The following is an 18,356-nucleotide window of genomic DNA, read 5'->3' as shown; positions in this document are numbered from 1 at the left end:
CTGCTTCTTTTGAAAAAACATATATATACTTTTTGGTATTGGTAAAAAAAAAAAAAATCAATATAAACGAGCTTTAAGAGTTTAAAGGTTCATTCATAATGTTGGAAATAGACAAAATAAAAACTCAAGAAAACTCAACTGCACTTACTAGTGAGGTATATTGTCATCTTATTGTATCTGCATATTCTATATGATTTGTATTTAAGCTTTGGGTAACAAAGAAACCCAGATGAACTTCACTCTACTTTCAGAAGACACCTCTCTTGAAAACATCCGTGGTGCATTATCAATGGCCCCTCCAAAATAAGGCCAGTTGGCTTGTAGCCATTGGTCAAAGTATTGTTTCCTCCCCCATCTATGTTACACACATTATAGAATATATACCATGTTAAAACAAAGAAAGTCAGAGGACCACTGGAGAATTGGGAAAACGGGTCCTCTCCGAGCTCTGCAGGGCTTGTCAAATGATACGGATTTCTGTGATGTAAATAAACCTTTATAAATCAAGAAACAGTGTCGGCGGATTCCTTTCCACACAGCATGGCTACCAATTACACCACACTAGCTTTTTCTGGAGCTTTCCACAATTTGTGGTAATGGCTCAAAGAGGAGGTGAAATTGAACACAACAAGCTGCACTCTCAGTTTCACAATATCAAGGGCTTGATTTGCTGTGTGAAATTAATACAATGTATACATTCTTAAAGAAGTGAGCATCATCTGATGCCTGATGGCCACAGAAAAAAAAAAAACCTGTTGAACCTAATGTAACCTGCAACATCATTCAATCCAGGTAAGATCTGCCATTAAGCTGCAGGCAGAGAGAGAAAAAAAGAATCAGATCAGACATTCCAACGTAAATCAGCACACACACACACACACACTAATTTCCATGGACGACATAATAAAATTCATTTTTTCTTGCATCAATGTCAGAGTTGTAAGTCATGAATTCAGCTCAGATAACCATTTCATTATGTATTTTGGATGCTCTAACAATACAGGAGAGCTTCACATAACCAACATCTGGTAACAGTAGTGGTCGATATGGATCCAATCCTCTAACATGGGATTAGCAATTACACTGGCTATAGTATGAAACACATGATAAATAAAAAGGTACTGTATCAGATTAATAAAAGAAAATTACATAAAATGCAATTCAATATTACCACGAAGTACACGTGCTCACTGTTTTTGCAACATTGCCCATAATGGTCAGAATGGACACTTCTGACAGTTGACACATTTATATTGTCTGACAGTACCATATTGCCCAACCCGACCTAACCCTATACTTATATCCAGGCCTGGCTCTGGGCATTCTAGGGCTCAATTGCCAATAGGGGCCCAGTAAGAGGGAAAAGTCAAAAGATCAAGGGCAGTAGGAATGTCTGTGCTCTTCCTGGGAATGCAAACAATGAATACATTAAATCAAAATGCACAAATGAAGCAAAATAAATATATTAAACAAGAATGGAAATCATCAAAACCTAATAGCTGCTGCTGATTGTGCTTACACAAGCACACAAAAGGTTATGACTTTGGGTGCAATTAAGGCCTTTAATTATTTCATAAAAAAACTGAATTCTGTAAATACTTTAATTGTTGTAATTAAATTTAATTATTCAATTAAAATAATTAAAGGCACTGCACACCCACCAGTGGTTTCACCTACAGTATTTGCTGATTCAAGCCCCATTTCCATAAAGTTGCCAAACTATGTACTAATAACAATGATAAATGTGCAAGTTGCTCCGTCCTAGGTGCAACAAAATGAACAGTTAAGGTGAAGGAAATGTCAATCACGCCCACGTAGCCCTAAATCAGACAACATAGTTATTAATCATGCAATAATGCCAAACATTTGCTTTTCAAATATAGGGACCATTGGCTTTATTGTGTTTTATATCATTGTAAATATTTGGGTTTTAAAATGTAGAAAAAGACAATGCCTTTGTTATGGAAAATGATGATGGACACTATTTTCTAGACTAAAGATGAATATTTAAAAAGGGAAATAACTGACAAAATAATAGAAAATGATCTTTAGTTGCATCCCCATAGTGAATTTCTGAAGCTGAAGCTTCTCACTCTAACACCTAAAGTCTGGTTCCTCTCATTGTATGGTCTGGAAAATCTCCATCCATCTCCTGTTTGAACAGAGATTGGTGAACAGGTGTTTAAAATAAATATAACACACAGGTAACTCTTTTTATTGAACTCATGTTCAAGTTATTTTCACCTTAACCTGCAGTGACGTGCCATTCTATGATAAATAATCCTTTGATAATAGCTCGGAGGTAAACACGATCCACACTTAAATCCACGAGTGGACACTGCCAGCACAAATCCCGTTCTTCACCTGCACTGTGTTTTTGCTGCTGTCAATCACAGATAAGCACAAGCAATTTGTTTGGATATCCATTTGGATGCCAATGAAAAGACTTATTTTCTTTTCTTTCAGAAAAAAAAATTCAGAATTAAACCCTCCTTTGTGTATTTTGTTAGGGGGTGTCAGCAGATTTGACAGTGTCTGAAGGTGTTTCGGGAAAACCAAGCTGAAGCCATTTGGCCTTTTGTTTTGTGCAGCAGTGTATCAGTATTTTTTTTTTTTTTTTTTTTTTTAAAACCAATTAGGAAACTTTTGAGTATAAAAAAAAAAAAATTTACTTGACAAAATAACCCAATACTGATGCTTTCTTTCAAACCCTTAAGGGTTGTCCCCAGTTGTTTTTAGTGGATATGTTACAGCGTCTGATTTAGCCCTATTGTTAAACTCTAACTCTGTACTGTAACTCTTGTAGGTATGCAGAACAACTTTATCCAATGAAACTGACAAAGGCCACAAGCTGTGACGCACTGGACTAACAAAGTTGTGCTATATTTACAGTCTATGGCTGTACAAGTGTTGCTGGAGTTATAGTTTTGTAAAGTGGGTAAAGTGGGTGTTAGGCTACATCATAAGTTAAAATAACCTCAAAAAGGGTCTGTTTTTCATCTCTCTTATCGGGGAACCTCTGTATGTATGGATGTGTGTGTGTGTGTGTGTGTGTGTGTGTGCGCGTCTGTCTTTGAAATATCTCATGAACTTTTCATCCAATCTACTTCACATTTGGTTTCCTGGGTACCCGGTGAATTTGGGGTTTGGAATTTGAAGCAGTTTGGACAGCATTTGATATAAAACTGAATAAAACTAAACGACAGCGGAAAAAAGGTTGAGAAAAAAAAAAGTGCTGCCATATCGCCATCTGTTCCTTGTATACCCTTCACAACAAAGGTCTAGCTTAAATTCACTCAACATTTCAACATTAAGTTTTTGTAAGCTGTAAATTCACCACTTGTTCCTTTTCACTTAGACTCACCCTCCATCTACGCTCACCCTCGGTCCGGTTGTTTAAGTGTGCTGCTAACTTATAAGACTAATAACATTATCGTCAGAAAAATACCCCCATGTATCAAATCCCTACTTTAACGTTAACCGTTAAGCCGGTTTGGAAAATAAACACCTCTGCTGCAGTGTTAAATTCGTTAACGATACGACAAGACGAGACAGCACCGCTGTCATTAAAGCAACACCAAAGCACTTTTCCTCTTCGGTCCCCCTACAGGTTGAAAGCGGAATTGTCCATTGTAGTTTCTTATGTCTCATTCGAAACTACAGATCGGCTACCCTATCTGGCAAACTTGCATAGTGCGGTTATAGCCGATAGAGGGCCGCAAAGCAAAGGCAGAAGTGCCGTTCGCCCCGTTACGAGTTGATGAACCACTGAAACGATTTTGGAAACATTATTTTAAAAAGGTACAAAATAATCTTTGGTGTTGCTTTAAAGTGGCGATATCAACATGTAATATCGTTGACGAAAAAGACAAGGCAACACTAAAATGTAGTTGAACAAAAACTTTGTTAAGCAGCACACACACACTCACATTCCAGAGCCGGCTGACGGAGTCGGTCTCTGTACTTGGTCCGGTTCAGGTGGTTGACTAAGGAAGATTTTTGCTGATATAGGCTCCCAAAACAAGCTGGATTGGGGTGCGCATGGCGCACCGCCATCAGTCACAGTCTGTCATTACTCCACATTTTAATTGTGAAATTTTGTGACTAAATTCTGGATCTGCATCGTTCTCTGTAAATGTTGTAGTAGCCATACAATTTCTATATACATGCAGATGGAAGCTCCAGTTAATATGTGTTATATCGATTTTTTTTTTATCAATTTCTTTAACTTTCATTATTTTATTTTGCCAATCTCCATTTACTGGAGCCTTAAAATGGCCCCATGTTGTGCCCTGTGGTAAATTGAAACGTATATATAAACGCTATAATATGTCTGAAAATTATGGTCGGTAATGACCAATGACTGTTAAAGAATACAGCAATTTTCATATTAAAATAAAAATATATACAGTTTTATATAGGCCTACATTATATGGTAATGCCCGTGTTTAAAAGGTAACTTAAATGATGTATGGTATTTTATTGTGTTATCTCTCAGTTGAATGTTACAGTAAAGCTTTTATTGTGACGGGTAAACGGAAGTAGAAAAAAGCCGGTAATAAGTGATTTCTCGTAGAGGCTTTCTCGTAAAATGACAAGACGCTATTCTCAGTAGCCTACATGATACAAATGTATCGATTATTTTATATCGGTTAAAAAAACGCAACTTTATTTTTTCCAGGCACATCCTTTCCTCCATAAACATTTATATATAAATAGCTTTCCTCCACCTCCTCCCCTCGCTGATCTGTCCCTAACTGATGACGTAGTGTAGTCGGTGTTTACCATAGCGGCTATCTGTTAGCTAATTGAAAGAAAATGCAGGTTTTATAGCTGCAAGAACAGTCATAGTTTTCGAAGAAAGTCTAAAATATTTTTCAGAATGAACAATAGAACATCGTATTTTTATGACCCAGACGTGGGCAACTTTCATTATGGTGAGTTTGGTTATCGTAGTAAACAGGCCTACAAAGATAAATGGTGCTAATGCAAGTTAGCTAGCTACATGCTAATAACTTCAGGGATGTGTATTTATATACACTCTTCGGGATTTCACGCTCTATATGTGCATTTCGAGGTCTGTTAAGCAGGTTTTCACCATAGCACAATTTCATATATTTTGTACAAATTCGAAACCATGTGGTTTGCTTAGCTAGCTAACGTTAGGTTACACGTTATCTATAATTTATTACAATGTGTCACTACGTCTGCCAGAGATGTCTACCTAGTTCATACAGTAACTTGAACGCTTTAAAATGGTCAGTTTGTAGCCATTCCAGATTGACTTACAATAGGGATGATTATATGTAACGTTATACAGTTGAAGTAAAATAATCGCACCTTGTGTCATTTTCCGACAGTATGCACCGTAACCGCGACGATACCTGCTTTGGAACTTAAAACGTAAATGCTATTAGGATAAAAAATACACAAAACATCACAGCTGAAGATTTAAATTATGGAAACTACATGCACACACACGTGTGTTATTGCACGTTCTCTTGATACAGAATCTGAACATTATCCATAAAGAAAAGAGCCTGACATATTTTATATATTTGTTTTAGGTGTAACAAATACAACCCAGTGCTTCTGTCAGGGATTTAACCACAATAATACATGAGTCTGCTCAGTGTGCTTATGAAATACAGATGACTTATTGCAATATTGGGCGTGATTGAAGTCCCCAACGCATTATGAATGCAAATCTGTGCTGAACTGTCTGTCTCTGCCAGGTGCTGGCCACCCCATGAAGCCTCACCGTTTGTCTCTGACTCACAGTCTGGTGTTGCACTATGGACTCTACAAGAAAATGATGGTGAGCTGCAGTAACTTTACAGAGAGATGGTGTTACCGTTACAGATTCGGAGCCTGCCGATGCTTCTCTCGCTCAAATACCATCTCATGCTTTCAATTCAAAATAAGAAACACTAAAATCAGTACTACTTTTTTTTTTTTTTTTTTTAATTAGGTGTTCAAGCCATACAAAGCATCTCAGCACGACATGTGTCGGTTCCACTCTGAAGACTACATTGACTTCCTACAGAAGGTCAGCCCCAATAACATGCAGGGCTTCACCAAGAGCCTCAACACATTCAATGTTGGAGATGACTGGTGAGTATTACTCTTATTCATCAAAAATGTTTGTTTTATAGCATACAAATCCCCGTGGTTTCATAGTCAAATGTTAAGCAGTTTTTTTTTTTATTGTCTCATTTCCATTGTAACCATGTGACATTTTAATTTTAAGCAATGCTATTTGTCTTATTGCTCCACTAAAAACACGATCAGTCAACGGCTTAAACCCCTTAGCATTCTGACCCCTTTTTTCTAGAGGGTAAGGGGAGGGGGACGGGGGGGGTGTTTAGAGGGTGAAAGCAGGTCAACAGTAGATATATAGAAGTGGTATACGGCATTTGAAAGCTGGGAAACTACGGATTCATTTCAGATGCAGGTCAGCACTGTGTCACGTTTTTCTAGTCAAAGATCAGAAATAAAAATAAATAATTAAAATTCCACATTTAGACACCAAAACCTTAAGGAACCACATAGACAAATCTGTGCTGTGATTTGGTATCAAAATCCATTTGAAATTTGGAGATTTCTGCAAGAATTGCATCTTTCTGCGATTGGATGGCGAGCACTTCAATTCTGGAAATGACTCAGAAATCCCTTTTTATATACATCCTCTAAATGCCCTCGGTCTCTAGTTTGTGCTTGTAGACTATGATTATCCTAGACCACAACAGCCTGCTACAGGCTCAAATAAAACAAAGTTGGCCGGGTAAAGGGGTTAAAAGCCTGATCATCCCTGATAGACAGATTAATACTGTAAGATACTGTTAAAGGAATGACTAAACCATAACTAAAATATTTTGTGCCTGTGTTTTTGTCAGTCCTGTGTTTCCAGGTCTTTTTGAGTTTTGCTCAAGATACACAGGAGCCTCCTTACAGGGAGCTACGCAGCTCAACCACAAGGTAAGACACATAGGCAAACATAAACCTACACCCATCCTGCCACAGTGGGAATCAGTGGTATGTGGCATTTAAGCAGTTCCAATGTCACATGTCGCATCACATAAACTGATTTACTAGAGTTTTCTTATTTCAGTTGCAGCCATGTTGGCTTTCTGTCCCACTCTGAGGCCGATGATTAGAGATGGACACATGTGTAGCAGATGATGCCTAAACCACTGGCCGTCAGACAGTGTTAACGCGGCTGCAGCTCTACTGGTAGACTGGTCAGGACTACAGAGTCATGGTGATATTTAATTGATAAGTTGTTGTTGTTTTTTTTTTTTTTTTAGATCTGTGACATTGCCATCAACTGGGCCGGAGGTTTGCATCATGCCAAGAAATTTGAGGTCAGAACAGAGTATAGGGTTATCATCCCTTTCTGCTAAACTCATTTAGCTGTGAATAGTTTAAATAATAAAAGGATTTCTGTGCTTGCAGGCATCTGGGTTTTGTTACGTCAATGACATAGTCATCAGCATACTGGAGCTGCTCAAGTAAGAGGACACTCCGTTTCATAACATTCTTCAGGTGTTGCCTGTGTCAGTTTCTCTCTTCATGTGCTTTTTTTTTTTTAAAAAAAAAAGATACCACCCCAGGGTTCTGTACATCGACATAGACATTCACCACGGTGACGGCGTACAGGAAGCCTTTTACCTGACTGACCGCGTCATGACTGTGTCCTTCCACAAATACGGGAACTACTTTTTTCCAGGAACAGGTACGCGTTGCTTTCAGCATCTAACAAATTAAATCAATCTCTCTTTGTTTAGAGTTACAGCCGGGACACATCTCAGAGTGTTTTTCATCTGCATGGGACAAACACTTATTTTTTAGCCATTTTTCTTGTTAAGTGTAGGACGTGTACAGTTGACCAAACAAATGAAAAAACTTTGCAATAGGGACATATTTGTTGGGCACGTTTTGCTCATTAAAGTAGACAAACTATGTAACTTGAGCTGCTTCAATAACTTAAATAACTGAATAGAATTAATTTAGTTAGTGTGTGTTTGCAGGTGACATGTATGAGGTCGGAGCAGAGAGCGGCCGGTACTACTGCCTCAACGTTCCCCTCAGAGACGGTATCGATGACCAGAGTGAGTTCTCTTCCTGCACAGATTTCATTATTGAAATGTAATACCTATTGTATGAAACAACACATAAGAGCTCAGACAGACTGATCTCATGAAGTGGCGTATGTATGACACGCCAATTCGTAGGTCATTATTGGCGTGTTATCAAGACGCATACTCGCTTTTTAGCGTGTCTATCAATGCCGTTTGGCCTTAATTGACTTACATTACTTTGCAATTGCGTGTGAATTGACGCTGTAGAGAGTAGTATGAAAGGGCGAAAATCTGCTTAGGGAGATTGGTTGGGGTGGAGGATGGGTCAAACACAGGACTTTCAGCCAGGAGACCGGGGATCGTGTCCCGCGTGTCACGTTTCCTAAACCCAACCGTCGCTATATACGGCACTCAAAATGCGTGCAGATAACACGCCACTTGGCTTTAGAAAGTGGGCGTGTATGTTTACGCTAAGTCATGATGTCACGTTGGCTCAGAAGATTCAAACTGCTGTGAGCTTCATCATCAGCGGAGCCCTGGCCAACATCTGTATGCGTGTGTTTCAGGCTACAGGCAGCTGTTCCAGCCGGTTATTAAACAGGTGGTGGATTTCTACCAGCCAACCTGCATCGTTCTACAGGTCAGTCTGGAACTCTGAGTCTCTGATGCTCGGATTCATCAGTTTAATTACCTGTCATCGCAGCTAATGGATCATTTAGTCTGTGTGTGTGTGAGAGAAATGACAGATTGTCTTAGTGGGATGAGGGCCAAATAAAGTAAACTTATTATTTATAAAATGTGATTATCTGGCTAAAATTAGACATAATTCTATTATATATAGATTATAGGGCTGCATGTAATCGGAGGGTGATGAGACATGTGAAGCCTGTGTGTTATTCTCTTCCAGTGTGGAGCAGATTCTCTGGGCTGCGACAGACTGGGCTGCTTCAACCTCAGTATACGCGGACATGGGTGAGACAGACTTACTTTAAATCGCTGCACCCTGGTTAAAGTGAACGCTGTCATTTGGAAACTGTCAAGCAGCTCCAAACAGCAAACGAGACGTAACGGTGATATTAGCGGGCAAATTGGGTTAAAGTAACCTAACCTAATATTCGCCAAGGGGGAAAATAAACAATAGTGTATAATCATGGAACTAAAAGAAGCTGAAGCCGTAGAAACACTAGAAATAATCAAATATTAAAAAGGCTATAAATAAGTTCAGGAAGGCTTATTTACGTCTTTGGGCTGGAGTGAGTATTTTTTGTTTTTGTCCAATGACCAAACTACTATGCGATGCACAAAACAGTCTGTTTTTGCTGCCAAAGCAAGTACCTAACTCCTGATGTGGTCTATCTGACCGAAATATTGCACTTACAATTATTGAAGTCATGACCAGTCAAACGACGAACGCCGTGTTTGAGCTACGTTACTGGTTGCAAGATGGCGCCCGCATGTAAAGATGAAGACGCTACTGTCTTTATAATCTTTTTAATAAACTGTCTGTACACTTACAAAGTTCTCTATGCTTCGGTTTACATGTAGGGACCCTCATTATGCTACCGTTGAAGTGTGGTGCTATTTTGAGCCTTGTTAGTGGTGTAGAATTAGAGATTTACCCTCTGCCCCCAAAAGCTAGCGTTATCACCGGTTTTGTGCTAGCTTGTTTCAAGCTAGAGACACATTCGATTAGCATGAGAACAGATCCCAGAGAACGGTCGACTCGGTACACAGAGGTTATTAACCCTTAGGTTCATTTTGCGCCGAATTGTCCTTTTTAACATTAAAGAGTTTTGACTCATTTCATTTTACAGTACATGGTCTACTTTATACGCAGTGCTAGCATTACATCTAGTGATAGAGATTAGTATTATAGCACGCCAAGCTAACCTGGGCTCGTATAGCAAAGAAACACAGTTATTAAAGGCTAGCAGCATGCAGTGTAGGCCTGTATGGAAGAAATATAGGGGGAATTACATAAATAAAATCTAAAAGAGACAGGAATGTAGATTTTGATCACTGTTTTTAGTTTTTTTTAAAAGGAACGTTTCTTATATGGTGCAAGTTAAATTGCTTGATTCTTTAATGTAAATGTGTACAGAGGTAGAAAAACTAACTATATACATAATTTTGAAACATTACATGTCATATTGGTATTTATTGTGAAAAACAATTATATTCTAGCCTCCTCCAACCATTTGGAGGGTTTTGTCATCACTGTCAGACAGTACGTAAAAACCTACTTTCACCTGATATGCAGGAGTTGTTCACATTAGCCATCTTGTTTCCCCTCTGTTGCTAGCTACTTCAGGCCTCTTCTTAAAAACTATACATGTATGTCATAATCTAAACTAATAATTTTTTTTTTTATACAAAAGAGACCGTGTTGACATGGTTGTGACAGTAGCAGTGTCCAAAAATATGAACAAGGTTAAGAGAAAATGGCAAACTTACGGGAGCTTGAGTGATCTTGAAGCATGCAGTAGAGCTGAAGATTTGAAAACGGGGTCCTCAGGAATGTAGTTGACCTTGTAGTTGCCTGATTTTATTGCTTTTTATAAATATCTGACGGTGGTGACGAATACGTGGGATACAGTTTGAGCAACCAAACGCCAGCCTGCTCGCGTGCTGCCAACAGCTCCAGCCTCTCTGGCTGACTTCTGTACTGCAGCTTTTTAAAAAGGTGCATTTACAAAAACATCTCCTCAACCAGAAACCGTCTCAAGTTCAGCGTCTCTCTCCCCATCGTGTTTTCCGTGCAGCTCCGGCCTGCTACGTGCCGCTTCCGTCTTCCCTCCTTCCGGAATCACTCTCTGAATGAGTGTCCCACTGCCTGGGGCAGCCTGCAGCTGGCTGGCTTGATTTCACTCCCCACACCTGCAGCTCGTTGGGCTTAATTGAGACAAACAAACACACCCCCACTCGTGTGTCACATGTCAGTACTGACCCTATCGTACCATTAGCCTAGCAGTAAAGACTTGTGTGTGTGCCTATTAATTAGGGCTGCACGATATGAGGAAAATATGCGATAACGTGCAATAAATAAACCGATATCAAGTGTACTTTTGGTATTCTACTAAAGTACAACAAACTGCTTGTTAGGGCTGCTCGATTAGGGTTAAAAATATAATCACGATTATTTTCGTCAATATTGAAATCACGATAATTTAACACAATTACTTCTGGAAAGATGTTGCAATTATTGTACTTAAAAACAGTGGAAAAAGTTAAATAAATCAACAGTAAAAAAACACAACTGTGAACTTTGACTTAATACTTTTCCTATTGAAGCTTTATTTTGTCATTCAGAACACGAGAGAAAATAAGAGCTTACTTGCAAAACGTAATGAGCTGAGTAATTGTTTTTCTCGATTATTCTGTTTTTGTGTTCATTGGGAGCCTGTATGTATGTATGTATGTATGTATGTATGTTGACGTGGTTCTGCTTTGCTCTCTCTCTGTCTTTCAGCGAGTGTGTGGAGTTTGTTAAGAGTTTTAAGATCCCTCTGTTGGTGCTGGGAGGCGGAGGATACACGGTGAGGAACGTGGCTCGCTGCTGGTGAGTTGGGCTTCCTACACCAAAAAGTGCTGTTACGGAGGCAACCTGTTTGGAGTAGGGTTGGGCATCGGTTAGATTTGAACAATTCTGATTACAATTCTTCCTTTCGATTCCGGTTCTTATCTATTCTCTTTTCCAGTTCTTTGAGGGGTGGAGTTGAAACAGGATCAACATGCTTAATTTCACAGATAAGAGGAACATTTGATTTGGATTCAGTGGTGATTTACAGTTTCACCGGACTTTAGAGCGCCGCTTACTGCACTCCGTGGCTGCAACACAACAAGCACCCGGAAGTATGGCGGCCTCTACGGAAACCAAAATGCGCGCATGTTGAATTTGGAGCCAGTGATCGGATTCGAAACGATTCCAATAAAGAATTGATTTCATTGGAATCGGACATTTTTAAACCATTCTAGTTGGAAGCGGTTCTCAATGCCCAACCCTAGTTCTGAGTTCGGGGAGATCTGGGCTTTGTACTAACAGCCGTTTGGTTCCGTCCTGTTGTAGGACCTTTGAGACGTCTCTGCTATTGGACGAGTCCATCAGTGATGAGCTGCCTTATAGCGGTGAGTTGGACCTTCAGTTTTTGGGATGATGTACCTGCACCGCCCCTCGATGTCTTTTCGTTGGCTCATTGTCCAACGTGGCTGCCATATCAGGCGTGTGTGTGTGTGTGTGTGTGTGTGTGTGTGTGTGTGTGTGTGTGTGTGTGTGTGTGTGTGTGTGTGTGTGTGTGTGTGTGTGTGTGTGTGTGTGTGTGTGTGTGTGTGTGTGTGTGTGTGTGTGTGTGTGTGTGTGTGTGTGTGTGTGTGTGTGTGTGTGTGTGTGTGTGTGTGTGTGTGTTCAACCTTCAGCACCATCTGTTGGAAGAGCAGCGATTTGACATTTTAAAGTTACGTCTGAGTGCATGCGATTTTTATTTTTTATTCTTATTTGAGTGAGAATTCAACGGAAGTCCATTTTTTTTTTTTTTTTTTTTTTTGCTGACCTATCTCTGTCCCTCGTCCTCCTCCTCGTTTCTGTCCTCTGCAGAGTATTTTGAGTACTTTGCTCCAGACTTCACGCTGCACCCCGATGTCAGCACCAGGATAGAAAACCAGAACTCCAGACAGGTGAGACAAAAGATATCGGGAGATTTGATTTCCCCCAGGGCGCCCAGCCGTAGCATTAACCCGTCTGGTGCGGTCTTTGTAACCGCGTGCGTGTCGTGTTGCAGTACCTGGAGCAGATCCGCCAGACGGTGTTCGAGAACCTGAAGATGTTGAACCACGCGCCCAGCGTCCAGATCCACGACGTTCCCTCCGACATGCTGAGCTACGAACGCACCGACGAGCCCGACCCCGACGAGAGGGGGGGCGAGGAAAACTACACCAGGTCAGTGCGCCCGCACGGGGCTAGGATGAGTGTAGACCAGAGGTTGAAAGAGTACAAAAAAAACTGACTTTGTGTTGTCTTCCCATCGACCATGCAACTTTTTTTTTTTTTTTTTATATTTTTTTGGTGACACTTTTTTCCAAAAATGTCACTCGTTTCAAAAGATTTTGTCACTATTTTCCGATGTTTTTGTCACTTTTTTGGTCACTTTGTTTTGTCACAAATCTTTGATGTTATTGTCGATTTTTCTGCACCTTTTTTGGGACGTTTTTTTTTCCCCAACATTTTTTGTCACTTTCGTCTAACGTTTTTTTATTTATTTTTATTTTTTTTTCAAACGCTATAAAATTGAATAACGCACCCAAATTCAATGAAAGTATTGAACCGATCATTTATTTTACTTGTAGAGAGTAATGGTTGTATGGAACCAATCTGCGTTATGTTTTTGAACAATTTGGTGGAAAGAAGACTTTTTGAAAATGGGTCAAATTTGACCCGAGGACAACAAAAAGTCCTTTTTTACTTGGATGAACTTTTACTTAAAGCTATAGCGCGTAGTTTCTGCCGCCCCCCCCATGAGGAATTCTAAGTAATGACAACAAAACTGTCGAAGCGTCCACATGATGCAAGCCTTCCGTGATCGAGCATCACCCCCAACCACAGTAATTGTAATTTGTTAACTCTCCACCTCTGAGTGCAACACATGCATTTAAAATATTGTAACTGCACGACTCAAATCTTCAAAACGTCCTGTGCTGTAACTGGCTGTCCATGATGTCACTTCCTCAGGCCGGAGGCAGCCAACGAGTTCTACGACGGTGACCACGACAACGATAAAGAGAGCGACGTGGAGATTTGACCCAGGAGGGTGAAAGCAGCAGAGCTTTTTTTTTTTTTTTTTTTTTTGCGGTCCGCGAACATGGCGCCATCGCTGCAGATTAAACAGAAACTCGGACATTAGTGACTGAAAAAGACTCTCAGACTCTGCTCTTTTATTCCTCTGTAGGTTCTCTTTCTAAACAAAAAAAAAAAAATATATATATATATATATATATAAAAAAAAACAAATCCTCGATCAGCCGTAACTCAGAACGGACGTTGGCTCCGGAGCCTCGTCGATAATGTCCCTGAACACACCTCCACACACGACTGTATTCCCGTTTCTATTCTGGGTCGTCCAAACTGTAACAGACAGGGTGAGCCCAAATGACTCCAATAATGCCAAGACACTGCAACATACGTCCAGTGTTAACGTAAAAGATTACAGGATATGATTTACTTCAGGGCTCCAAACAAATGTGTGTCAAACATCTAGATATTTTTTTTTCTCCACTTGTAATCTTGTTTGTGTTATCGTAGTAATGAAATGTATTTTGAGTTTTGAAAGAGAACGTCATCACATATTTTAATCAAATGAATAGACCTTGTAAGCAACCATTTGTTTGGATTTGGGGACACAGCCTAAGCCATGTACGTTTGTTTTGAGCATCCCAAATGTTTTAACCCCTGAGCTTTAAGAGCAGCTAGTTTGGAGCACTGTGTGACAGTTTCCAGTGTATTTGTGAAGCCACTCATTTTAGAAAAAAAAAAAAATCCCAATCCAGCTTACCACCAGGTGTTATGAAAAAGAAATTAGTTATTTCATCTTTCAAGACACGTGCAAATCTGTTGGAGTGCCCCACACGATACATTTGTCACACACTAGCCAGTCCAGATGTGGTTAAAACAACGCCTAAACTGTTGGACAGAATCTCAAAATTATTATTACAACCGTCATCTTGCTCAACACTTTTATTTTTTTTTTTTACAGTAGCGGTTACTTTTTTTTTTTTTTAAATCCTAGCATTATTCATGTGCCTTATAGCTCTTGATAAGACAAGCATTGGTGTAGAGCTGGGCACTTTTGACATCATTGATTTTTGGATTTCTACAAAGGGAACATCTGTAAATGAGGCAACTGGGCTTGAGCTGATCCAAACAGGAATTATCCTCCTGTCTTTTCATTCCTTTTTCTTCTCTCATCTGGATTCTCTGCTCATTACTGTGTACTGTATATATATATACACACACATATAAACGTGTTTGTGTGTGTGTAATGTAGAAGAGGACAATTGTGCTGATGAGGCTGGTAGTGAAATGTTTTGTACTGAAGCAGGCATGTGGTTCACTGATGAGATGTGAGTGCTGGTCCTTCACTGTGCTCATCACAGATGTACATCAGTAGAACCGTTTTGAAGCCACTGTAGAGTTACATTCTACCACCTGCCACTAGCCAGAAACTAGTTTTATGTGATTTTTTTTTTTTTTTTTTATATTGTCTTTCGTTTTTAATAAAAAGTTGAATTGGATCAATGCATGTAGTGTGAAAGTATTTTCAAGTGCCCGTATTATGCTCTTTTTCAGATTCGTAATTGTATTTAGGTTATATCAGAATAGGTTTACATGGTTTAATTTTCAAAAAAAACACCATGTTTTAGTTGTACTGCACATTGCTGCAGCTCCTCTTCTCACCCTGTGTGTTGAGCTCTCTGTTTTAGCTACAGAGCGAGACATCTCACTTCTGTTCCATCTTTGTTGGGAGTCGCACATGCTCAGTAGCTAGGTAAGGACTACTAGCCAGTCAGAAGCAGAGTATGAGGGTCGTGCCACGCTGGCAGCTAGGCGAGCATTATAACGTGTGTTCCAAAGTGAGCACGTTTGTCTCTGAAGTAAAGGCTGGACTACAATAGAGCTGTTTGGAGCAGTTGGTGAACAGTGTTTTCTGTTGGAGACGGTAAGTCCCTTTGGGGTGGACTTTGGGCTTTTTCCACTTTGTAAACCTATTACAGCCAAAAAGCATAATATGAACATTTTAAAGGTTTTGAACTCCGCCACCAGAGGGCGACATAATGGCATTAATAATGAAAGTGATTTTGAAAGTGAAGCGAGGGGATGTGGTTCTTGCTCACTGACACTCCCGAAGCTGCTTGCTGAGGAGGGCTCGAGCCCTTATCTCTCTGAACGCCAGACCACAGAGCTGAGCTATTTAAAAGAGAAAAAAAAAGAAATACACACCAGGAGGCAAAGCCAAGATCACTAACTTTTATTCCTCCAGTGATATGTAGAACTTACACAACAAACAATAATTAGGGGAGAATACACACTACTACCATCAAATCTCAACAGAAAGGGCCTAATTTAAAACAACTTTTCTGGTGCTTTAAAAAGGGGTTGTACTCAACATACTGAAAAGAAAAAAAAAAAAAAAAAAAAAAAAAACAGCTGGCTGAGACTGCCTCCACACTCTATCGCCAATACCAATATTTCATGGCCACGTAACACGCATGTGTGGCCGGACCAGCAGTCAAAACAAAGAACAGAGAAGCTCGGATTAAAACACACAGAGGGAGTGTGGCTTTATTCTCTGCTCAGGATACCATTACTCCACTGCATCTTTACACATTTTTACTTTTTGTTCGCATACATATCAATGTCGGGTACACAATATTTAAGCATATCCAACAATTGAACCCTCTTTGATTCAAAACATCATGACCATCTAGAAATACTTTATCTAGAACCATTAGTTGTGAGTGAAAGGCAGTTTGCATGTTTACGCCGCATTCGAAGCAGAAAAAATAATCTCATTAGATGGACGTCTGAAATGAGATTCCTGCCGTTGAGCAGACTGAAACGTGGCCACACAGAGTTAAATACCAGATTTTCTGTTTGCATGCAGATCCAGCCCAAAATATAAGGGTTTTTATGAACTTTTTTTAAAAGATCTTTTTAAATTAATGCTCTGGTCAGAAATGGAGTCACAGGCCGAACACACAGATACCTTTTTTTTTCCTTTCAACTGAACATGCATTAAAGGAGAAAACAGAATTTGTCCTCGTGTATAGTCTGCAAAACATATCTTATCTGCACTGCAGATGGGATCAAATGTAATCTTCAGTATGTTCTGAGTGTTGCTTTGAGTGCAGATGGGGTTTAGTGTTCAGCCGTCGAGGCTCGGTATCAGAGTGACGGCCTGTTGCTCCTTGTCCAACTCGTTGATATGACGATACACCTCTGGCTGCAGGCCAAGAGACTCCCAACACTGATAACCTATAACTTAAGTTCAAATAAATAGCTTCATTCGCATACACTGTATATTAGAAACCAACTTTAAAAACACATAGTAGACTGAATTTATACCACAGCAGAGAATCGGAGCAGTAACCAACTGCAACATCTGAGCCTTTTTTTTTTTAAACAATCAGATTTCCTCTTCACATATCGGAGCTCTACAGACACACATCACCAGAAGCAGCAGCTGTAACTCGGGGACAAGAACTTCAATTTGGAGGCTCAAACACAAAATCCTCCTCATACAAGCTGGAGGAAAGGAGGAGCAGGTGCTGGATGAGAGAGAGGGAGCGAAAAGCAGACAGTCGTCTGCATTAAAGTGCAGTGACAGATGTTTGCAGAGTGGGATTGTGGGTTGATTTCTAGCACATCTTGACCCTGGAAGAGAGCGGGGAAATCACTTCCTACACCTGTCCACTTCAGTACTAGTAGTAATTAACAGCGTTGTGTGCAAAGGCTGTATAATATTAATGGACAACGCATCCGGTTCGGCGAAGTGCTGCAAATGCGGAAGTGCCTTAAAGCTGCATTCTATCCGAATTCCAGCAGGGGGCGACACGTGCGGTTGCAAAAGGAGTTCGGTTTCTGTAGAAGTCTATGAGAAAGTGACCCACTTCTCACTTGATTTATTACCTCTGTAAACATTTTCATAATGAGTTTATGGTCTCCATCGCTAGTTTTAAAAGGACAATTCTGGCACAAAACGAACCTAGGGGTTAATAACAGATGTGTACCTACTCGATCGCTCTCTGGAACATGATTTCATGCTAATTGAATGAAACAAGCTAGCGCGGACCGCTGATTAGCTTACAATGCTAGTATTCGGGGCACAGGGAAAGCTTTTGCAATTTGCGATTTATACCACTAGAAAGGTTCAAAATATCACCACACTTCAACGGTAGTATAATGAGGGTCCCTACATGGTAACAGAAGCATTGAGAACTTTGTAAGTGTACAGACAGTTTATTAAAAAGATAGTTTAAGAAGACAGTAGTTCCCAAGACGGCGGCCGCCTGTAAACGAGAAGTGTAAACTGTCTAATAAACTGTCTGTAAACTTACAAAGTTCTCAATGCTTCGGTTAACACGTAGGGACCCTCATTATGCTACCGTTGAAGTGTGGTGATATTTTGAGCCTTTTTAGTGGCATAAATCGCAAATTGTTTTACCCGAGTATTAGCATTGTGAGCTAATCAGCGGTCCGCGCTAGCTTGTTTCAAGCTACAAACAAGT

General features: G+C 40.0%; 2 protein-coding genes across 2 annotated transcripts in view; one reads left to right on the top strand and one right to left on the bottom strand.

The window, feature by feature from the left end:
• Nucleotides 1-10,943, bottom strand: part of si:ch211-159i8.4 (matrix-remodeling-associated protein 5) — a 71,242-nt gene extending 60,299 nt beyond the window's left edge. The window contains exon 1 of the mRNA XM_028588868.1: nucleotides 10,536-10,943. The gene's annotated coding sequence lies outside the window, so the exon portion shown is untranslated. The remainder of the gene's footprint in view (nucleotides 1-10,535) is intronic.
• Nucleotides 4,640-14,060, top strand: hdac3 (histone deacetylase 3). The gene is made up of 15 exons (XM_028588870.1): nucleotides 4,640-4,937; nucleotides 5,736-5,818; nucleotides 5,972-6,114; nucleotides 6,897-6,978; nucleotides 7,308-7,364; nucleotides 7,456-7,511; nucleotides 7,602-7,735; nucleotides 8,031-8,111; nucleotides 8,648-8,721; nucleotides 8,989-9,053; nucleotides 11,551-11,640; nucleotides 12,148-12,206; nucleotides 12,673-12,752; nucleotides 12,857-13,014; nucleotides 13,804-14,060. The coding sequence occupies exons 1-15, from the start codon at nucleotides 4,883-4,885 to the stop codon at nucleotides 13,871-13,873; spliced, it is 1,287 nt and encodes a 428-aa protein (XP_028444671.1). The 5' UTR covers nucleotides 4,640-4,882; the 3' UTR covers nucleotides 13,874-14,060.
• The last annotated feature ends 4,296 nt before the right edge of the window (nucleotides 14,061-18,356 follow it).

Source organism: Perca flavescens, chromosome 10 (assembly GCF_004354835.1).
Source record: "Perca flavescens isolate YP-PL-M2 chromosome 10, PFLA_1.0, whole genome shotgun sequence".
Taxonomy (NCBI): Eukaryota; Metazoa; Chordata; class Actinopteri; order Perciformes; family Percidae; genus Perca; species Perca flavescens.
This window is presented reverse-complemented; position numbering and strand designations above follow the sequence as displayed.

Coding starts and splice junctions, on each gene's coding strand:
- hdac3 (XM_028588870.1), top strand. CDS start 4,883: ATGAACAATAGAACATCGTATTTTTATGACCCAGACGTGGGCAACTTT. Junction 4,938..5,735: donor CGTGGGCAACTTTCATTATG/GTGAGTTTGGTT, acceptor TGTCTCTGCCAG/GTGCTGGCCACCCCATGAAG. Junction 5,819..5,971: donor GACTCTACAAGAAAATGATG/GTGAGCTGCAGT, acceptor TTTTTTAATTAG/GTGTTCAAGCCATACAAAGC.